Source organism: Peromyscus leucopus, chromosome 3 (genome assembly GCF_004664715.2).
Source record: "Peromyscus leucopus breed LL Stock chromosome 3, UCI_PerLeu_2.1, whole genome shotgun sequence".
In the NCBI taxonomy this organism is placed as follows: Eukaryota; Metazoa; Chordata; class Mammalia; order Rodentia; family Cricetidae; genus Peromyscus; species Peromyscus leucopus.
Genome location: NC_051065.1, coordinates 104,048,409 through 104,067,754, shown reverse-complemented (window position 1 = coordinate 104,067,754; position 19,346 = coordinate 104,048,409). Strand labels below are relative to the sequence as shown.

General features: G+C 48.5%; 2 protein-coding genes and 1 long non-coding RNA gene across 6 annotated transcripts in view; 1 reads left to right on the top strand and 2 right to left on the bottom strand.

Moving 5' to 3' along the window:
• Copg1 (COPI coat complex subunit gamma 1) overlaps positions 1–13,589 on the bottom strand; it is a 25,352-nt gene extending 11,763 nt beyond the window's left edge. The window contains exons 1-13 of the mRNA XM_028854110.2: positions 13,448–13,589; positions 12,360–12,412; positions 11,771–11,851; positions 11,504–11,575; positions 11,267–11,346; positions 9,303–9,378; positions 9,018–9,110; positions 8,597–8,683; positions 7,406–7,563; positions 7,188–7,321; positions 5,560–5,627; positions 5,215–5,403; positions 3,084–3,179 (exon numbers count right to left, since the gene is read on the bottom strand). Of these exons, the coding sequence (XP_028709943.1) occupies positions 3,084–3,179; positions 5,215–5,403; positions 5,560–5,627; positions 7,188–7,321; positions 7,406–7,563; positions 8,597–8,683; positions 9,018–9,110; positions 9,303–9,378; positions 11,267–11,346; positions 11,504–11,575; positions 11,771–11,851; positions 12,360–12,412; positions 13,448–13,484 (1,224 nt within the window). The 5' untranslated portion in view covers positions 13,485–13,589. The remainder of the gene's footprint in view (positions 1–3,083; positions 3,180–5,214; positions 5,404–5,559; positions 5,628–7,187; positions 7,322–7,405; positions 7,564–8,596; positions 8,684–9,017; positions 9,111–9,302; positions 9,379–11,266; positions 11,347–11,503; positions 11,576–11,770; positions 11,852–12,359; positions 12,413–13,447) is intronic.
• Positions 13,086–15,882, top strand: LOC119087637. Of its 4 annotated transcripts, none has more exons than XM_037203901.1 (3): positions 13,086–13,689; positions 14,217–14,340; positions 15,101–15,882. In XM_037203901.1, the coding sequence occupies exons 1-2, from the start codon at positions 13,104–13,106 to the stop codon at positions 14,258–14,260; spliced, it is 630 nt and encodes a 209-aa protein (XP_037059796.1). In that variant the 5' UTR covers positions 13,086–13,103; the 3' UTR covers positions 14,261–14,340; positions 15,101–15,882. The 4 variants fall into 4 exon arrangements, 3 of the variants coding, with proteins under 3 accessions (XP_037059796.1, XP_037059795.1, XP_037059797.1); XM_037203900.1 differs by having other exon boundaries at positions 15,098–15,882; XM_037203902.1 differs by having other exon boundaries at positions 14,127–14,340; positions 15,098–15,882.
• On the bottom strand, positions 14,247–19,346 carry LOC119087638. Its single transcript, XR_005091122.1, has 3 exons — positions 19,262–19,346; positions 17,393–17,501; positions 14,247–14,329 (listed from the first exon to the last, which is right to left on the bottom strand). It is a non-coding gene; the product is annotated as an uncharacterized LOC119087638 (long non-coding RNA).

The following is a 19,346-nucleotide window of genomic DNA, read 5'->3' as shown; positions in this document are numbered from 1 at the left end:
ACAGAGGACTCAGGTTTGATTCCCAGCACCCACATGCTGACTCATAACCATCCATAACTCCAGTTCAAGGGGATCTCATGCCCTCTTCTGACCTCTGAGGATGCCAAGCATACACATGGTGTACATATATACACACAGGCAAAACACTCACACACAAAATAAAATGAATAAATCTAACTGAAAAAAACTAAAACTAGGAGAAGGGTCCTGGAGAGATGGCTTAGTGGTTAAGAGCACCTGATGCTACTCTTCCAAAGGACTGGAGTTCAATTCCCAGACACAGCACTTAGACATGCACATACACAGCCCACATAACTAAACACAAAATAAATATTTAAAAAAAATTAAAAAACTAAAAAGGTTTGAGATGAGCTAGACACAGTTTTATAAGCCCGTAATTCCAACTCATGTGTACATACCCCAACATCCTCCATATATAAATAAAGTTAAATTAAAAAAAAAATCCCAGATCAGGGTAGGGTGTAGGTGAGTAAAACAAGACCATGATTTGATCCCCAGCACTCATCCCACCCCAACTTTGTTTTGCAGACTGTGATGACACACGAATGTGCTGGATGGGCTGCTGGTGAGAAGGAAGTGTCATCCAGCCTGTGTGTGCTCATGAGCATGCATCAGAGCATGTGGAAGTCAGAAGACACGTGAGGAAGTCAGTTTTCTCCTTCTGTCATGGCTCTGTTTTATGAGTTTTAGTGGTGGAACTCTGATCTCTGGCCATCAGCAAGTGCTTTTGCCCATCTCGCTGGCTGCTCACTTAACTTTTAAGGGACTCAGCCACTAGTGTGTCTGCCTCACAGATTGTTCTAAAGAACAAAATTTGATCTGAAGCAGGCGTGCTGCATGCCTGTAATCCCAGCACTCAAGATGCTGAGGCAGGACAATCTTAAATTTAAAGCCAGTCAGGACTACATCGTAAGAACTTGTCCGCTCAGTGTGTGAGTCACAGGTCAGCAATGTACCCCGCACGACAAACCCTCAAATGCTACTTCAATCTCACTGCTGCAGCCACCCACTGGCTCCGACTGGTGACAGAGTCAGCAAGAGCAAGGCAAGTTCTCAAGTCCGAGCGCTGTGGCCTCTCAGTGGAGCCATTACATTGACTGCTATGTAGAGCATGGAGCTTCAGGGACGCAGCCGGAAGCTGAGGAGACAAAGCCTGGGCTTTTCCAGGGAGGAAAGCATGGGTTTCAGGGCCAGAGGCCCTAGTGTTTTCTTAGCTCTTCAGAATAACTCAGAAGGCAAGTCACTGCACTCAGGTCATTGACTAAGCCTCTGATTTGGTTTCTTTTAGATGGGTCTAGTGTATCCCAGGCTAACCTCAAAATCACTATGTACCCAAGGACAACCTTGAGCTCCTAACCTCATTTCTACCTCTCAAGTGCCTTCTTGCCTTCTTGCCTTCTTTCTTTCTTTCTTTCCTTCCTTCCTTCCTTCCTTTCTTTCTTTCTTTCTTTTTTTCTTTTTTGTGTGTGTGTGTGTGCAGGTACCCACTGATCTATAGAGACCAGCAGATGGTGTTGGATTCCCTGGAGCTGGAGTTATAGGTAGTTATGAACTGCTGAATGAGTCCAAACTTGGGTTCTCTGCAAGAATAGTATGTATTCTTAACTACTGAACTCTCTCTCCAGTTCTTCTTTTAAAACATAAACACACACACACACAATCATTCTGTGTGTATGTGTCATATATCGTGTGTGAGTGCAGGCCTATACGTGCCACATCACAAACATGGAGGTCAGAGGACAACTTTCAGGAGTTGGTTCTCTGCTTCCACCATGGAACCCAGGGATTGAAATCAAGTCATCAGGTTGTGTGGTAAGCACTTCTAGCAGCTGAACCATCTCACTGGCCCCAGAGTCCTCATTCTTCAAATACTAGTGTCAAGGACCATCACGAGGATCGGGAGACCCCACATGCCACATACAGTCTCTAACACATTGAGATTGCAGCTGAAGGCTCTTAGGGCATTAATGCTTTCTCCTTACACTCTTGAGAAAGCCCAAGCAATCAATACAAAAGCTGCTCCCCTGTTGGACCTTGGTATACACTGGACTGGGGCAAAGGGCTCCGTATGTCTATGGGCCAAATCTGTTCCACTTTTTGTTTGTCTTTTGAAAAATTATTGTATATGTATGGGTATTTTGCCTGCAAGTATATCTGTGTCTCACATGCATGCTTGGTGCTTGTGGTATTCAGAAGAGGGCATCAGATCTCCTGGAACTGGAGTTACAGATAGTTGTGAGCTGCTATATGGGTGCTAGGAATTGAACCCAGGTCCTCTGGAAAAACAGCCAGTGGTCTTAATTACTAAGCCATTTCTCTAGCCCCCAATACATACTTGTTTCTGAGCCCATGAAAATAGCTGGTTTTGTTGAGACAAAAACAAAAAAATACAAACAAGTCTAGAAGTGGCACATGCCTTTAATCCTAGCACTTGGGAGGCAGAGGCAGGAGGATCTTTAAGTTTGAGGCCAGCCTGGTTTACAGAGTGAGTTCCAAGGCAGCCAGGGTTACACAGAGAAACCCTGTCTTGAAAAACTAACCAAACAAACAATAAAAACAGAACTAGCCAGGCATAGTGGAACATGCCTTTAATCCCAGCTCTCTGAAGGTAGAGACAGGCGAATCTCTGTTAGTTCAAGGCTAGCCTTATCTACATAGTCAGTTCCAGGACAGGAAGAGATAGGTAGAAACCTGTCTCAAAACAAAACACCCCAGAACCAATGCTGTTTTAGCACCAGCTTTGCAAGAGCTCCTGGATGGCACTCAGCCATCTAACTTGACTTGCTAATAGGTTACACACATCCTCCTCTCTGCACAAGCACTGCCCTGGGGCGCCTGCTGGACTTGTTGCCATGCTGGTGAGTCACACATTACTCCTGTAATTATGAGAGGCGGCTGCTGCTGTATCAGCTGTGCACGGGAGCTTAAAATGCAGCAGGTTCCAGGAAACCAGCTGTTTAACGGTGTGCTGAGCTTAATATCGAGAAACAGATTCTGACAGCCAGGCACCAAAAGAGCTGAACCAAAAGAGCTGGCAGGACCCCAGGGGCCCCGACTCTTACCTCTTCCCTTAGCATGGTGAACAGGAAGTTCATGAGCACGGCATGTTTTCGAGGATACTTCTGGCACAGGGCACTGATGGCCTGGACAACCACCACCTGTGGTAAAGAGACATGCATGAGTAGTAGCCCCTGACAATCCTGATGACTTGCTCACTAAATGTCATAGAGTCCCTCCTCAGGCAACACCATGCCCTAGGCCCAACACAAGAGCAAGAAACCAGGAGGAAAGCCACTCCATGCTGGGGCACACAGTCCTGAGGTCACCCAGGGAAGGAAAACATGGCAGTCTCAATAGCACAAGTGAGGGTCTCTCTATCCCCAAACGCTGCCTGGCCTGCTTCCCTCCTGCCTTGCACATTTTCACCCAACATTCCGTTCTGTTCTCTTCTCGAGGTCTGTTTGGTACACTTACTTCTTCCCTCTGCTTTACCCTTTTTCTTTCTTTAAGTGGCTCATGTCTTCACATGGCTCTACATTAGCCCTCTTGCTTGATTCTAAGCCAGTTCATCTTCTGAGATACCAATCTTCTCAAACTCACCCTCCACTGTCTAGAATGGTTATTCTTGTGTGCAAATCTCACCGCACCATCAGCTGATAGACCTTCATATAGCTCACAGGCACAGTAGATTTCTGTCCACTTTTCACAACCCACACTCTGAATTTATCCTGCTGTATCAAAACTTGTTCCCACCATTCTCTGCTCTGATGAAAACTCCCCAGCGACGTATTTCATGCCCCCATTTACATAACACTAAAATAATCTAACTATGGAAAATAAGAATAGATTAGTGACTATCAAGAATCAGGGACGAGGGGCAGGGAATGGAGTGCACAAGCCCTCTCTAGTGAGGGTAAGTCTGATTGTGGCAGCAATTTTGAAAGGCATCACATGTGTACCTCATAACTGATGAACTCTGAGTAAGTGCTCTAGATTGTACAATTGCTGGTTTCTTTGTTGACACTATACTACGACTATGCAGGATGTAGGCACTGGAGTTGAGAGAAACACCCAGGACCTTTCTTCTTATTCATTTGCAAACTCCGGTGAATTATTTGAAAGTAAAAGTTTAAAAGTTACGCTGGGCATAGTGGCATACAACTTTAATCCCAGCACTCGGGAGGCAGAGCCAGGAGGATCTCTGTGAGTTTGAGACCAGCCTGGTCTACAAAGTGAGTTCCAGGAAAGGCGCAAAGCTACTCAGAGAAACCCTGTCTCAAAAAAAAAAAAAAAAAAAAAAAAAAAAAAAAAAAAAAAACCAAAATAAAACAAAAACCATACTACAAGCCAGATAGGGGGCCAGGCATCTGGAATCTCAAGCACTGGGAGACAACAGAAACATGACTGCTCCAAGGTTGATGCTATCCTGGGTTCTACTGAGTTCCAGGTCAGCCTGAGCTACAGAGAAAGACCCTGTCTAGAAAAAAAGGTAGCAAAAGGTAGGCAGGGTGATGGGTGACACACCCCAGCAATCCCAGTAGCAATGAAGGAGCTAACACAGGAGAATCTTGAGTGCAAGGCCAGCATGGGCTATATAGGGACAGCCTGTCTTGATTTAAAAAACAGAAAGAAAATAAATCCCAAACTACAACCTTTCCAAATGTCTATTTTAACAGTTCAAGCTATCACACGCTGTAGGTCTGCAGGGAACAGCCCAGACTGTGCTGACATCATCCCCTTCACCATCCCCAAAGCATCTGACCCCAGCTGGCCTGTCTCCTTGGGATTTTCCAAACACCCGCTCCTGCTCTTGTCCAGGGCCCGTTGCCTTCCTCATCCATGCCTCCCCAGCAGCTACTAGTGGACTGTCAGCTCCTCGCTGCATCTCGGGCTGTGGCTTGTCTACATGTGTGATCATTTCTTAAAGCGTATCTTTCCCAACAGAGGGCGTCTGTCCCATCCATTGCTGTCCCCTTCTCCTGAAATTCCAGGACAGACAGCAAGAACTCAACAAAAACTCCACGAATCAATAAAGAAACCCCTTCCTGGCCTAAAAAGTACTGATCTTAAGGTTCCAAGGGACAGAGAACCAAAGACCTGAAGCAGGTCTGTACACCCCAGCCAGTGGCGTAGACAGCGGGTTCAGAACATCTCCTTGTCTTGGGGACTGCAGGCTGTGAGGGCACTTGATACCTTGAACTCATCTGAGATCTCCGACATGAAGGAAGAGATCTGCTTCATGAGGCGGTCAATGCTGCTCTCACTGCCCGTCTTGAGGAGGGTGGTGATGGCCAATGTGGCGATGCTCCGGTTCGAGTCTGTGACCAGGTTTTCCAGATCCAGATTGCAGGCGGTCACCGCCGATGGGTGCTTCATGGCCACCTGCAGAGGGACTCAATTCTGTCATTTCACCTACAGGGTAGGCCTGGCCAGAAGTCCTTCGGGGACCATGTCTACTCCGCTCCCAGCCCATTCAGAGGGAGGAGATCTACTCTCAGCTAGTCCAGCCCCGCCCCCTCCTCTCCACCCGACTCTTACCTTATTGAGGGTGCGGACAGCCGCATAGCGAAGAGCGGCCTTGGGCGAGCTACAGAAAAGCTGGAGCACTGCAGGGAGAGACACATGTGTCAGGCTGTCCTCGATGCCATGCAGTGGAATACTTCGGGCCCCAGGGGAGCAGCATGGGATCAAAGGCGAACGAGCTCTCAGGCCTGTCGTACGCAAGCCCTTTGCTCGGCAGAGGCCAGCAGGACTGCCTTGTCCTGAACCTTGTCAGTGAGGGCCCCGTGTCAATGGTTGACACGTAGTAAGCACCTGCCATGTGCTAGGCCTTCGCTGAGTGGGTGACAAGACTGTCTGAGTCTCCCAACTCCCAGGGAACAGCAGCAGAGCAACTCAAATGACTTTTAGGTACCATCCACCCGGCAGGAGCAGGGTTCAAGGCAAGGGCTGTCCAGGCACTTAGCACCTCTCTCCCTCCAGGCTCACAGCACCCAGGGGAACATCCCTCAGAACCAAGCTGGCGAGCTGAGTCCTCCCGCAAGGACCAAGTTTATTCTCTCTGGGACAGTGGCATAGAGCTGAGCCCTGCGGCATAGATCAGGGACCAAAACATTTCCTAACCCTGGCCCCCCGAAGCTCACAGCTGAAGTCAGTGTTCGAGCCTGGTCTTGGATGGGACTGTATTCTGGACTGTCCGAGTTCCTTTCTCTACCGCTTAGCTTTTCCTCTCTTGTCGCTTGTTTGGAACTAACATTTTTCTTAAAGTAAGATAACATATCTTCTAAAACCTCTGTGTCTTTCGTTACTCTGGAAATATGGGGATATCACAGGAGTTGTTAGTGAGTGAATACACCTGTTCATTTGTTTGTTTCCAAGGAGGGAGACCGCTATTCCAAACTGGAACCCCATCTTTCCCCCAGGTTTATACCACCACCGTGGGGAACTCTAGAAAAAGCCCAATCATTCCAGCCCTCCTGTCACACTCCTTTGCCTTTGGGCTGGTCCTGGTGAGGTGTTCATCCCTCTCTCCGACTCCTGGGATCCAACACAGACCCTTTTTGAGCTCTCAACAGTCACTGTTCTGCACTAGCCCCTCGCTCTTTACGTCCTGGGTGCATGTTCTCTACTCCCCCGCTAACAGCAGCATAGGGCGGGTGGACAAGGCACTGACCTGAAGGCCAGAGCAGAAACAACACAAAGCTGCTGGGTTCTTGGCAACAACCCACACTGCGTCCATGCTAGTGTCTCATACTGGGCAAGATGGCTGTTACAGATCCCGCCTTTACTACCCCCAGCAAAGAGGGCTGTTCATGTTTTAGAAGGGAAGCGAGGCCTGAGAGGAAGAAGGTCAGAGGATGGGGGCTTGCCTACCTGCTGAGAGCAGTACAGTGAGTCCAGCTGTGAGCTCCAGGGCCACCCCAGGATGCTATTGGGCTTTATAGGCCCTGAGCCCCACCCCAATTTCTTCCTCTGGAGCCAGCTACCTATCAGTGCTAGTATGGACCACACTTGTCTCCTCAGCACTGAGATGGAACTGAAAACAGCCCACCTCAAAAGCAATGCCTGTGACACCCCTAGATCCTGGTCTGTCTGAAGACAACCTCTGGCTCAGGGCCTGTGCCCAGCAGGCCAACTCTGCGGCAGGGAAGGGGACGTAGGGAGACCTGACACTGCGGGGGCCAGCTCTTTGGCACTGCAACCGGGCAGGTTGACGATGGCCGAGGCAGCTTCGTACACCACCATCTCGTGCTTGTTACGCAGGCAGCTCTCGATGAAGTCGAACAGCGGGCTGTCACGGCTACAAAAGACAGAGAGCGGTGACAGGTGGGGGACAACCCAGCGATGCAGGGGACCCCATCAGCTGGCAGACCAGCGCTCTCACCTGCCATCCTCTTCCTCCAGCTGCTTGCTGGCCACTCGGATCATCATGCAGTAGGCAAAGGGGGACTTCAGGCCGTGCCGGGTGAACTTACTGATCATCTTACTCACGGCCAGACGGTCGTTCTTCCGCACGTGGTACAGAAGTCCCAGTGCATGGTACTACAGGACGGGGCAGCACAAGAAACAAGTACACAAGGTCAGGTCCACCGCTGTGCAGCACTGAGGCCACCGTCTGTCTCTGGCTTACCCTTCTTATTTCAAGGAAAGTACAGCAATCACTTCCACACAGAGGGCTGCAGTAATTTCCCCAAGTACTCTGCAAAACCCGCTCCAGCATAATGCTCAACACACCACATACATAATGTTCTCATTTGCACCAGTTTTGGCAAGGACCCTGCAGGCACCCTGACTATGTGGGATAAGACACCTGAACTGAATGAGCTGCCCCAGAGAGCTGGGGGCAAGACCTGAGTGTGGTCCTGTGGGACATAAGACACAAACCCTTCTACCACCCAGAGGACTGGCCTGCTTGTTCCTGCTTATCTGTCCCACTCATGGCCAAGCCGGCTCTGAAACCCAGGGATGACACTTGTAGAGATGTAAGGTACCAAGGTCACTTGTTTCCTGTTCACTCTTAGTCAAGGGGCATTTGAGGGCTAAGGTATGGCAGGTATATGTGCTTTCCATGTGGGTGTCTCTGACCCTTAGAGATGTGCTGATGGGTCAATGCTGACCCCAAAGGCAGGATCCACACGAGTGAAGAGAATGACAATCACTGAAGGACAGGGACAAACCAGCCTTTCCCATCCCTCATTATGTGTGTTTCTCATTTGGGTCTCACTCTTCCAACTCTCCAAAGAAACTGAGATTTGGAGGGAGGCATACCAGGTTGGGTTACTGAGGAAAGTTTCTCCGATGGAAACGGCACATCACCAATGGTCTGGACGGCCATTGGCCTACCAGCCAGGTGGGCGGTGATGGCCTATGTTCCAAAGCACTCTCATCTGCCTTTCAATGCAGCGCCAGTGAGAAACCCTTTCCAAACGCCCTGTGCTGTCCCAGCCGTTTCTCCCCATCTCCCCACACCCAGTGACACAAGGATGAAAGCCTGTCCTGGCCAGAGGCCACCAGCACTTGTGGAGCGTAGACAGTGACAGCGTGCGATGCATCTACTTGTCAGCATCTTCCTCACCTGTACCATGATGTTATCACTGGACGCCGCCTCCTGGGCTTCGTTCACCCAGCGCTTGACCACATCAAAGCTGCATTTCAGCAGATGCTGTGGGCAGTGGAACTTGTTAAGGTGTCAAAAGGAAGGGTGCCCTTCTTGTCACACCCCTGTCCCCTCTCAGAAGCAGCCAGGGCCTCCTCACTGTCCTGATCCCAAGACCATGGACAGACAGCACAGCTGCCTCCTTCATTCTCCCCGCCTGGCAGATTTCCTGCCCGATCCCAGTCCAAACAATCTACCATCTGGGGGGAGTGGGGGGTCAAAGCCACTCACCCCAGCTCTTCCCAATGGACCCAGAGTTTCTGCTTCTCTTCTAACAAGACTCTCAGACATTTTATTCTACCTTCAACCCACCCCTGCCGGCCCAGTCACAGCTACGTACCAGGGAAGACACCAGGGCAGAGCTGGAGACACTGGGCACCTTGTCCACAATGGCTTGTTTCATGTAGCGCTCCACAGCCTGCAGCATGGTGCTCTGCACGGGAGGAGGAGAGCTCAGACGTGGAAGCAGCGGGGTGTAGAGCAAAGCCAACACCTTCAGAAGCTCAAAGAGCCACTCCCACCCGCCCCTCCACCCGATCCCGAGAGCTGCAGACACCCAGGGGTATGCTTGGGACCAGGCCTCCCTGGAGAGCCTGGGAAGCAGGCCGAGGGTGGAGGAACTCACGTCAGTGATCTGGCAGAGGGCTCGCACAGCAGGACCACGGTAATTATCTTCTTTCCCAGTCATGTCTTTCGTCAGGCTGCCAGGGAAGGGAGGCACTGTGACCCCAGGCCATCCTCTCCTCTAGTCTATACCATGCTTGCCTGCTTACCACACCAGCCTCCTAACTACCGTTCCCTGTTCTCACCCCTCCAAGCTAAGCTCTAAGCCAAACAGCAGCTCCAGGCAGGCACAGAACTCACAACGGAGCTGGGCATGGGGGTGGCACACACTTGTAATCCCAGCACTCCCAAGTACAGGCAGTAGGGTCACCATGACCTCAAGGCTTCCTAAAGCATCCAACTGAGCAGCTTCTCAGTCAGCTGTTCTCTCCTCTCAGGCCTTTTCACATGGACTTACTCCTTCAGAATCCAGACCATTCTGGAGGCCTTTTCTGGTCCAAGTTCAAGCTGATGTCCTTCTGTTCTGCTTTGAGTCTGGCTGCCTGGCTATTTGCTTTAAATCCTGAGGCTGCAGAGGCTATGTTCTGTATAGGTTTCCTCTAAGATTGAAACATTCTATCCTTCAGAGAAGCTTCTTAAGCAGGAGGCTAAACAACTCAAAATAACTTCAGGAAGTCCCTAAAACTGACCAGATTTACTAGGCCCCCCTGCCATAGTAAGGAATAAAAGCGGAGCTTTCCTCAGACCAAGAGCTGAGTGGCATAGAAGACTGAGAGCAGGGAAGCTGCCTGGAAGAAGCAGAAACTCGCCAAACTGCCCGGTAGAGGTTTAGACCAACTGAGGCACCGGGATGAGACATTCTCCAACCAACTGAACTGCCTACAGGCTGTGCAGTGTGCTCTAAGTTTCCAGCTTTGTGAGCTGTTGCCCATGTTGGGGTGGGCTTTGGTGATGCAGCTGTCTCAGTCATTTCTGCTCCTGTATGAGACCCTCAGCCACATTACTGTAAGCAACTCCAATAAAACTCACTGGTTCACCAAACTGGACTTTGGTGGTATCTGTACTTTGGTTTGTTGTGGGTTCCCTATCTGAGGTGAGTAGACGTGTGTGTTGTGTCTCCCCCAGAACAGCTCTGTCACACAACAACATGGCTTTCCTGTTTGCTACAATACTCACAGAACCACACGTGGATTGATATGCATTCAGTATCATATTTCTAAAAAAATTTAGTATTTTTATTAGTTTTAGTAATGTGTAGGTACCTATGTCTGCATGTGTTTGTGTAAATGAGTGCAGGTGCCCTCCAGCACATCAGATTCCTTTGCAGCTGGAGTTACAGATGGTTTTAAGCCTCCTGATGTGGGTGTTAGGAACCAAACTCGGGTCCTCTGGAAAGGCAAGCAAATGCTCTTAACCACTGATCCATCTCTCCAGCTCCAGTAAATACCATCATAATGCACCTGAATATGATTGTATGGAGCACTCCTTACATTGCAGTGTCAAGAAGAAATAAGAAAACTGGGCCTCGGGTTTTGTTGTTGTATTTTGTTCTTTGTTTTGTTTTCTTTGAGATATCTTGCTATATAGCCCAGGTGGTTCAAACTAGCAGCAATCCTCCTGTTTCTGCCAAGTGCTGAAAGTACAAGTGTGCACGATCATGTCCAGCTTTAACTCTCAGTTCTCAAGGACATTTGTACTGGTGACATCAGTCCCTAAATTACTCTGCCTAATGCAGTCACTAGTACTTAAGGGCAAACAGACTTCTTCATAAACTCCTTGCACTCTGTTTTTCTTTTCCTTAGCACTCCCTGAAGACTTTCTGAAAGTTCCATGCTGGCTGAGTGGTCTAAGGAGGAGGAAGGGAAGCAGGGACAGAAAAGTGAGAAGGAAACACAACAGTCTAGAAGCTGGCGTGGGGTGGGTGGGCCTAGGAGGAAAGGGCACTGGCCATATGCCCGAAGTTGCTGTTCCTGTTGCCTCTGTCAATGTATCCCCTCAAGGAGCCATCCCCTGCCCAAGACTTGCCTGCTGGTAACAATGATGACGTCCTCTGCAATGCAAGACATCTCCTTGATGGTCAAGTAGCACATGCGGCGGAGTGTGGGCTGAAAAGATACGGAGAAAGCCCCGTCAATGCTGTTCAGTGAGAGAGGGCCAGAGCCAGGAGAAGCCTGCCACTGAAGGCAGTCCATGCTGATGGGCAGTCCCCCCACCACTGTCACAGGTCTCTGTCTCTAGAGAAGCAGAGGTTGATGTACTTACGTCATTGGACTGAAAGAGCTTGGTCATGGCAAAGAAAGCCTCGGTTGCTTCTGTGGTCCCCAGGTGCTCCCCCTGTGGTAATCATAAAAGCTTTGGATAGGAGGTCAGCCAGGACAGACCTGCCGAGCCTGCAGAGGGACTCCAGGCAACAAATGAGAGCTGGAAACTCAGAGGACACAGGACAGGATCTTTCATTCCAACCACAGAGTTGTCTAAGGGGTACCCCACCCCCACCCTCCGTATTCCCTGCCACCCTCGTCTCATTACCTGGTTTATGAGGTAAAGGATCTTGGTGAGGATGTGGGCACATTTCCGAGGGTTGATAGGAGTTTCATTAAAGACCCGAGCCTGTGAAGAAGTAACTATTATCTCAAACCTAGTACACTTCCCTTCCATGGCTATCCCTGAGTTCATGAAGGGCCTGGAGAACCACAGGGTGTGTATTAACAACTCATTAGTACAGATAAATGTATTCTCAAATGGTAAGTTGTTTTTCTTCCTTTCTTTCTTAATTTATTTTATGTTCACTGGTGTTTTGCCTGCATGGATATCTGTGTGAAGGTGTCAGAAGCCCTGGAACTGGAGTTACAAATAGGTGTGTGCTACTGTGTGGGTGCTGGGAATGTAACCCAAGTCCTCTGGAAGAACAACCAGTGTTCTTAACCACTGAGCCATCTCTCCAGCCCCAAGTTTGTCTTAACTCATCTACTAACCATACCTGCAGTCTTTGTTTGCGCTGCCCTAGTGAATACTGATACTTAGCAAATATAATGAACAACCAGCACTCTATATATGTTAGTATTCTAACAGCATTGCCAGTATTCCTGACCGGACAGACAGGTGTGGTGGAACTTGCCTCTTGGAGTACTGCACTCTTCTCCAGGTGCTGGAGGGGGTTGGAGCCTCCACCTACAGTGAACAGAGAACACTGATTACAGGTTGTAATCCTGAACTAATTTTTTTCCCTTCTTTTTCTTTTTTGAGACAGAGCCTCATGCTGGCCTTGAACTTGGAATGTAGCAGAGAACCATCTTGAGCTTCTGATCTTCCTGCCTCCACCTCCTGGTTTACGTGGTGCTGTGGATCAAACACAGGGCTTCATGCATGCTAGGCAAGCACTCTAGCAACTGAGTTACATTTCCAAACCGTGACCCTAAATATCAAGACACTGCCCAAGACAGGGAAGGGGAAGAAGTCTCTGTCATCTACCAGTGGCAGTCAAGGCTCTACTCCGTCTATAAATCCTGTTAAGGGAACTCCCCTCTTCCCCAGACCATTTGCTAACAGTCACCCGGACCGTTTCTGTGCCTCTCACGGTGCCACATTTTGCATTCATTCATGTAACCAGAACTTGAGTCTATGTGCCAGTGACAACCAACACTAACCAACCTGAGACTTGAGTTTCCCCAACAGCAGATGTTACATTTCTCATTAATTATGTGTGTTATTACCTGGTTGCTGTCTGGTCCCTCCACTATGTGATCATTCTAACATTCCTACTGCAGGCAGTGAGTGTCCCAATGGTTTTAGCTACGGCACTGATGTTCAATATATGTAGTTTATTGAATGAATGAAACAGTCAGGGCTCTTAGCTGCAGGAATGGTTACGCCCAGATTGGCTGGTACCAACTCAGCTCTGGCAAACACCAAGAGGACGGATGTTAATACAAGGGAGCATAACCTGGGCCCCTCCTCTGATGAGATGGGGAAACTGAGGCCCAGAGCGGCGCGTGACCCGCACAAGGTCACACAGCAATCCTGGCCGGAGCTGGCGGGGGCTAACAGCATGTCCCCTCCGAGGGCAGCTACGGACCTAAGCACAAGCCCCTGCCTCTTTCGGGCCTCGACTCTGGTTCTGACACGGGCCCGGAAGAAGGGAGCCCAGGAAGGTCCTAGGAATCTGCGCGAGGATCTGGCCTCCCCAGGCTTTCAAGGGTCCCTCACCCGACTCCTCGTCCTTCTTGTCGAATTTCTTCAACATGGTGCCAGCGGAAGCTCCACGCAGCAGGGAGATGCTCAGAGTAGCGGGGTGAGCAGCTTCTCCCAGCGGCTTCCGTACTCCCGCCCGCCACGTCGCCCTGAGCGCTGCGCTGTGGACGGCGCCTGCGCACTCTGTGCTTTGCGCCTGCGCACAACCGCGCCCACCGTACTTTCTGCTCCCGGACACGGAGACAACCGAGACCTAGGTGAGTGGAGGAGGGCGGAAGGGGAGGGCTGAGAACGCTGATAAAACGGGCGTGGCTTGGCACTGGGGGCGGGGCCCTGGACCTGAAGTTGTCTCGCCTCTGCGCCCCCGTGTGTTCCTGCTGTTTGCAGTTTCTCCTGGCTAAATTTAAAGGGCATTCTGACATGAGAATTGCAGCAGAGCACGCCCTCGGCCCTGTTATTGTGTATTGTCTTTTTTCGGAAGCCTCACTAACTGCTCCTCTTTGTCAGTTCCTCTCCTGTTTTTCCTTTCTTTCTGAGTCACCGTCCAGCATCTTGTATTTTTAATGTCTTGCTTTATTGATTTCCATGCACTGCCGTGGATAATGTTGTTCCTAGTAGTTGCCCAGTAAGTTCTTGTTGAGTGAATTAATGCATGGAATTGCTCTCAAATTCACATCTGCCCTGTCCTGTGCAGACTTTGCTGCATTTGGTTAGCTGTGGGAGGATCAGCATCACCTTGCTGCTGCTTTTGGAGTGTTTAACTGCTTCTTCCTGTGTGCTCAAGGGAACTCGAGTGAAACGAAGGTCCACACGGCTCCACGATGGTAACACAGGTCATAGACGGCGTTGGGTTGGCAGAGTACAGCGACTGGCAGAGACTGAGGCTGGGTGCTGCATCTGGCCCCAAGGTGAAATTATCCAACATTAACAGACCAGTAACCTGTTTAATCCAGACCTCACTCCTTATCTAGAGGAAAGCACTGAAAAAATAAAATTGTTCAGTGCTGCGGTTTGATAAAGGAAATTATGGCACATCCACATCCTTTAGAAGGTATCATTTTAGCTGGGCTTGTAGCTGGTTAAAGCCAGGGCTACACAGAGAAGACCTATCAGGAAGGCAGAAGGAAGGAAGGGAGGGAGGCAGGCAGGCAGGAAAGCAAGCAAGCAAGCAAGCAAGCAAGCCTGGTGGTGGTGGTGGTGGCAGCGGCAGCGATGGCGGTGGCAGGGACAGTACACGCTTTAATCCCAGGCAAGTGGATCAAGGCTAGCCTGGTCTACACAGAAAAGCCCTGTCTCAAAAATAAATAAATAAGTAAGTAAATAAATAAATTTTAAAGCAAAAAAATAAAAATTTAGACAGAGTTTCTCTCTGTAGCCCTGACTGTCCTAGAGCTCACTATGTAGATCAGACTGGCCTTGAATTCATAGAGATCCTCCTGCCTCTGCCCCGAGAATGCTGGGATTAAAGGTGTGCACCACCATGCCTGGAATTAAAAAAAAAAAATGTTTAAAGAAGGGGAGTGATGATGGGTGATAGCATGGGGAGCTGAGTCTACAAATGCCTAGTGATACTTTGTATTACTTAATATCGTAGAACTGTACAGATGAAACTGTAAAGTTGCCTGCTGACTCCATTGTCATAAAAGTTGTCACTTGGTTGTCCAGTAGGGCTTTGAGTTGGCACACCCGAACAACTACCCCATCTATGAGCTGCTGGAGCTCATGAAAGGGCAGATCCTGCAGAACCAAAGCTGCAGGATCCCTATGGCTCAGGGCAGCAGCAGGATTTCTGAGAGGAATCTCCGTGAGGGTTCAGTATCATCGGTGTAGGAGAAGAGAGAGGACTGGAACCACACCAATGACTCATAGCGATGAACCTTTGCAAGCAAAGCTGGTTGGACAATAGGGTGGACGAGGTGACACACCATGACACACTGCAGCTTCCACAGTGAGACTTTGTTCTGTTTTCTTTTGTGTTTGTGGGAGGGAGGTTGGGGGGGTTAAAAAGTTGGAGGGCAGATATGGAAGGATTGGGAAATGAGTGGGATTGGGGTGCATGATGCAAAATTCACAAAGAATCAATAAAAAACGGGGAAAACTTCAATTGGCAGACTAGACATTTTATAACTCGAGGGATCTTGGACTAATTGATGATACTTCTGCTTTTATTAACATTTTAATGCTATAAAATACTATGTGAATCTCTAGATTCTCTAGATTATGACATTATACAGTCTGTATTAGACATGCTGGGGTTTTTTTCCAATGTTTTTCTTCTTAAGATTTAGTTTTTTAAATGTATTTTTGCCCTGAAGTACATGTTAATTTGATGTGAAGTCTGCTTTTAAAAATCATCACTTAATTTTCTAATATAGTAAAAGTTAAGCTTGTAAAAAAGTTTTTTAAAGAAGGAAATTTGTGAAATATATGTCTTTCATTTTTAAGATTTATTTTATGTATATGGTGTTTTGTCTTCATGTACATCTGCACACCAGAAGAGGGTATTGGATCTCACAGGACTGCTGTGGAATAATCCTTCTGTACACGGTGAATATGTGTTACTCTCATTGATTAATAAAAAGCTGACAAGCTGGTAGCTGGGTAGGAAGTTGGGGAGGAAAGCTAAACTGAGAATGATGGGAAGAAAGAGTCAGAGGGTCACCAGGAACTTCAGAGGGAACAAGACATGCTGGAAGACAGGTAAAGCCATGAATCATGTGGCAGAATGTAGATTAATAGAAATTGGTTAATTTAAGTTGTAAGAGCTAGTTAGTAATAAGCCTAAGCTATCAACTGAGCATTTGTAAGTAATATAAGCCTCAGTGTGATAATTTGGAAACAGCTGTTGGGATGGAAAAACTCTGCCTACACAGGACTACAGTTGTGAGGTGCCATGTGGGTATTGGGACTTGACCCCAGAACCTCTGGAAGAGCAGACAGTGTTTTTAATTGCTGAGCCATCTCTCTAGCCCATCTGTCTTCTTTCATTATAGAGCTTTTGGTGCCATATCCAAGAATCATTGCTTAAGCCAGGATAAATTTCACCCCTGTTTTGTTCAAGGAGTATTATAGTTTTCCCTCTTACATTTAGTTCTTTGACCCATTTTTATTAGTTTTGGTGTGTGATGTGAGGTGTGGGGAAGAATTAGAGAGACTGGGGAGAAGTGGCAGGAGGGTATTAAGATTGGGTATGATCAAAATACATTGCATACATGTATGAAATTGACAAAGAACAAATAAAAAAATGAGGGGCTATAGAGATGGCTCGGTGGTTAAGAGCAAGCACTTGCTGCTTTTCCAGAGGACCAAGAGATCAGTTCCCAGCACCAGTAGCAGGGGCTCACAACTGACTGTAACTCCAACTCCAAGGGACGTAATGCCCTCTTCTGGCCTCCAGTGCACCCACACACATTTGTGCACATACATGCACACAGACACCTAAATAAAAAACAAAATGAAATCTGAAAAAAGAAGTGGTTATTGTTATAATATTTTATCAGCACAGTCCCCAACTCAAAAAGAAAATCTAAAGTGCCTTGTATGAATTTCAAGTCTTCCTTTGACTGTCTTATTTTGCCGAAGTCAGAATGTGAGCTAGGAAGCTAGCCCTGCCAGTCCACCAAAATGCCAGGAGAGAGCCTGAATCCTCTCAGTGTAATGAGAAGGCTCGGGGCCACCCTTGCTTCGGGAGAAGACTTCAGTCTCAGAAAAGGAATGCTTGCTGAGCATGCATGGAATCCTGGGTTTGATCCCCATTATCACATAAGCTGTGCATGGCACACACTTGTAACCCAGTACTCAGGAGGCAAAGGCAGGACTGAAGTTCGAGGTCATCATTGGCTGTGTAGTGAGTTTGAGGCCAGCCTGGGATACATGAAACTCTTTCTAAAACATAAAACAAAACAAAACATACATACATGCAAACGGGGGCGGGGTGGATTTGGGCATAGTGGTACATACCTATAGTACCAGAAACTTGGAAGGTTGAAGCAGGACGATGGCCATGAGTTCAAGGCAAGCTTGGCCGCTATAGTAAGTTCCATGCTAGCCAGGACCACATAGCAGGACTCTAAAATTAAACAAAACAAGCAAATGAAAAAGTACAATTGACAGCCCAAAATTCCTCGTCTGTCTCCTTCCTGCCGGAAATTCACTTTGTTTCCAGCTTTTTTTTTTAAAGCTGCTATGACAGTCTGTCATCTGATGCATACACTCAGGGTTGCCCCTTGAATACTCATGCCAAGGATGGGTTGCTGGCAGTACACAGCCCTTCCTGATATCACTGAGAGTTTCCCTAAGTGTTTCTCCCAATTTATGCACCACCAAGGGTCTATATGTTCTCCTTCTCCAGCAGGGTGTGTGTGTGTGTGTGTGTGTGTGTGTGTGTGTGTGTGTGTGTGTTATCTGGGAGTCTGATTTGTTTTTCCAAAGTGGAAAATCACTTATCTGTTTGTTGGACAACCACGATGCTTCACTGAGCAAAGGGGATGAAGCCATCTTGCACTGGGGAAGGCCAACCATTTCCGCAGTGTCCTGAGTTAATAGTAAGCTCATCCTGAAACACTGACATAGAAACACCCAGAATCGTGTCTGCCCAGAGATCTGGCACTTGAGGCTCAGGGAAGTTGTCACCTAAAGTAAGTGATCACAAGCCATCTCTTCACCTCCAGAGTGTTTGCTGTATCTGGTGTTCTGAAAATAGCAGTTAAATGACAGATTCTAGCACTAGCCCCAACAACTCCAGGTTTATTTGTCCATTTGTTTTTGGGATAAGAAAGTCCTTCAGGGGGCCTAGAAAGATGCCTGAGAGGTTAAGAGCACTGGCTGCTCTTACAAAGGACCCAGGTTCGATTCCCAGCACCCACTCGGTGGGTGGTTCACAACCATCCATACATAACTCCAGATCCAAGGGATCTCATGCCCTTCTCTGACTTCCAAGGGTGTTAAACACACACACACACACACACACACACACACACACACACACAAACAAACAAAAAAAAACCACATTTAACAGCCAGGTGGTGGTGGCACACGCCTTTAATCCCAGCTCTCAGGAGGCAGAGGCAGGCAGATCTCTGTGAGTTCGAGGCCAGCCTGGTCTACAAAGCGAGTTCCAGGACAAGCTCCAAAGCTACACAGAGAAACCCTGTCTTAAACAATAAAACAACCCCCAAAAAACCAAAACCAAACAAACAAAAAACCCACATGCAACATAAAATGAATAAATCTATTTTTTAAAAAAAAGAAATTCCTTCAGGCGGAGGGATAGCTTGGTGGTGGAGCGCTTGCCTGCCAGGTGCAGGGCCGCGGGTTTGAGCCCCAGCACTGCAAGGAGCAAATGAGCAGGAGCTTCTCTCGAGCTAGGGATGGAGCTCAGGAAGAAGGGAAGGAAGAAGGAGGGAGAAGGGAAAGAGGGGGAGGAAGGAAAGGAGGAAGGGAGGGAGGGAGCTAGGGGTAGGAGAGAAGAGGAGAGGAAGGGAGGGAAGAAAGGAAGGGGAAGGAAGGCATGAGAAGGAAAAGGAAGGGGAACAGAAAAGTCTCTCATGTTGACCACTTAAAGGAGGGGAAAAAGCAAAGAAGCCGAACTGATGTCTCTGTAAACAGTGACTTTCCTGTGATAAAGCTGTGAGAGTCCTGAACTGGGTGTTCTGGGGCCCTCTTAGCAGCGAAGTTCACCCCCTGGTCCTCTTCTATGTGCTGGTTAGCTGAGCAGGCTCCTGGGAGCTGCTTTCCTGTTACTATGGCACCCACCAGAGAAGCAGCAGCATCTGCAAGATCCTCTGCCCTGCAGGAGGGGTGGTGTAGGAAGGGCTGCCAGTGACTCACCAGAGCTGGTGACAGTGAAGCAGACAGGGCTTGGAACATCTCCACCCACAGCAAACTGAAGAATTGGGACATCGGATAAAACTAA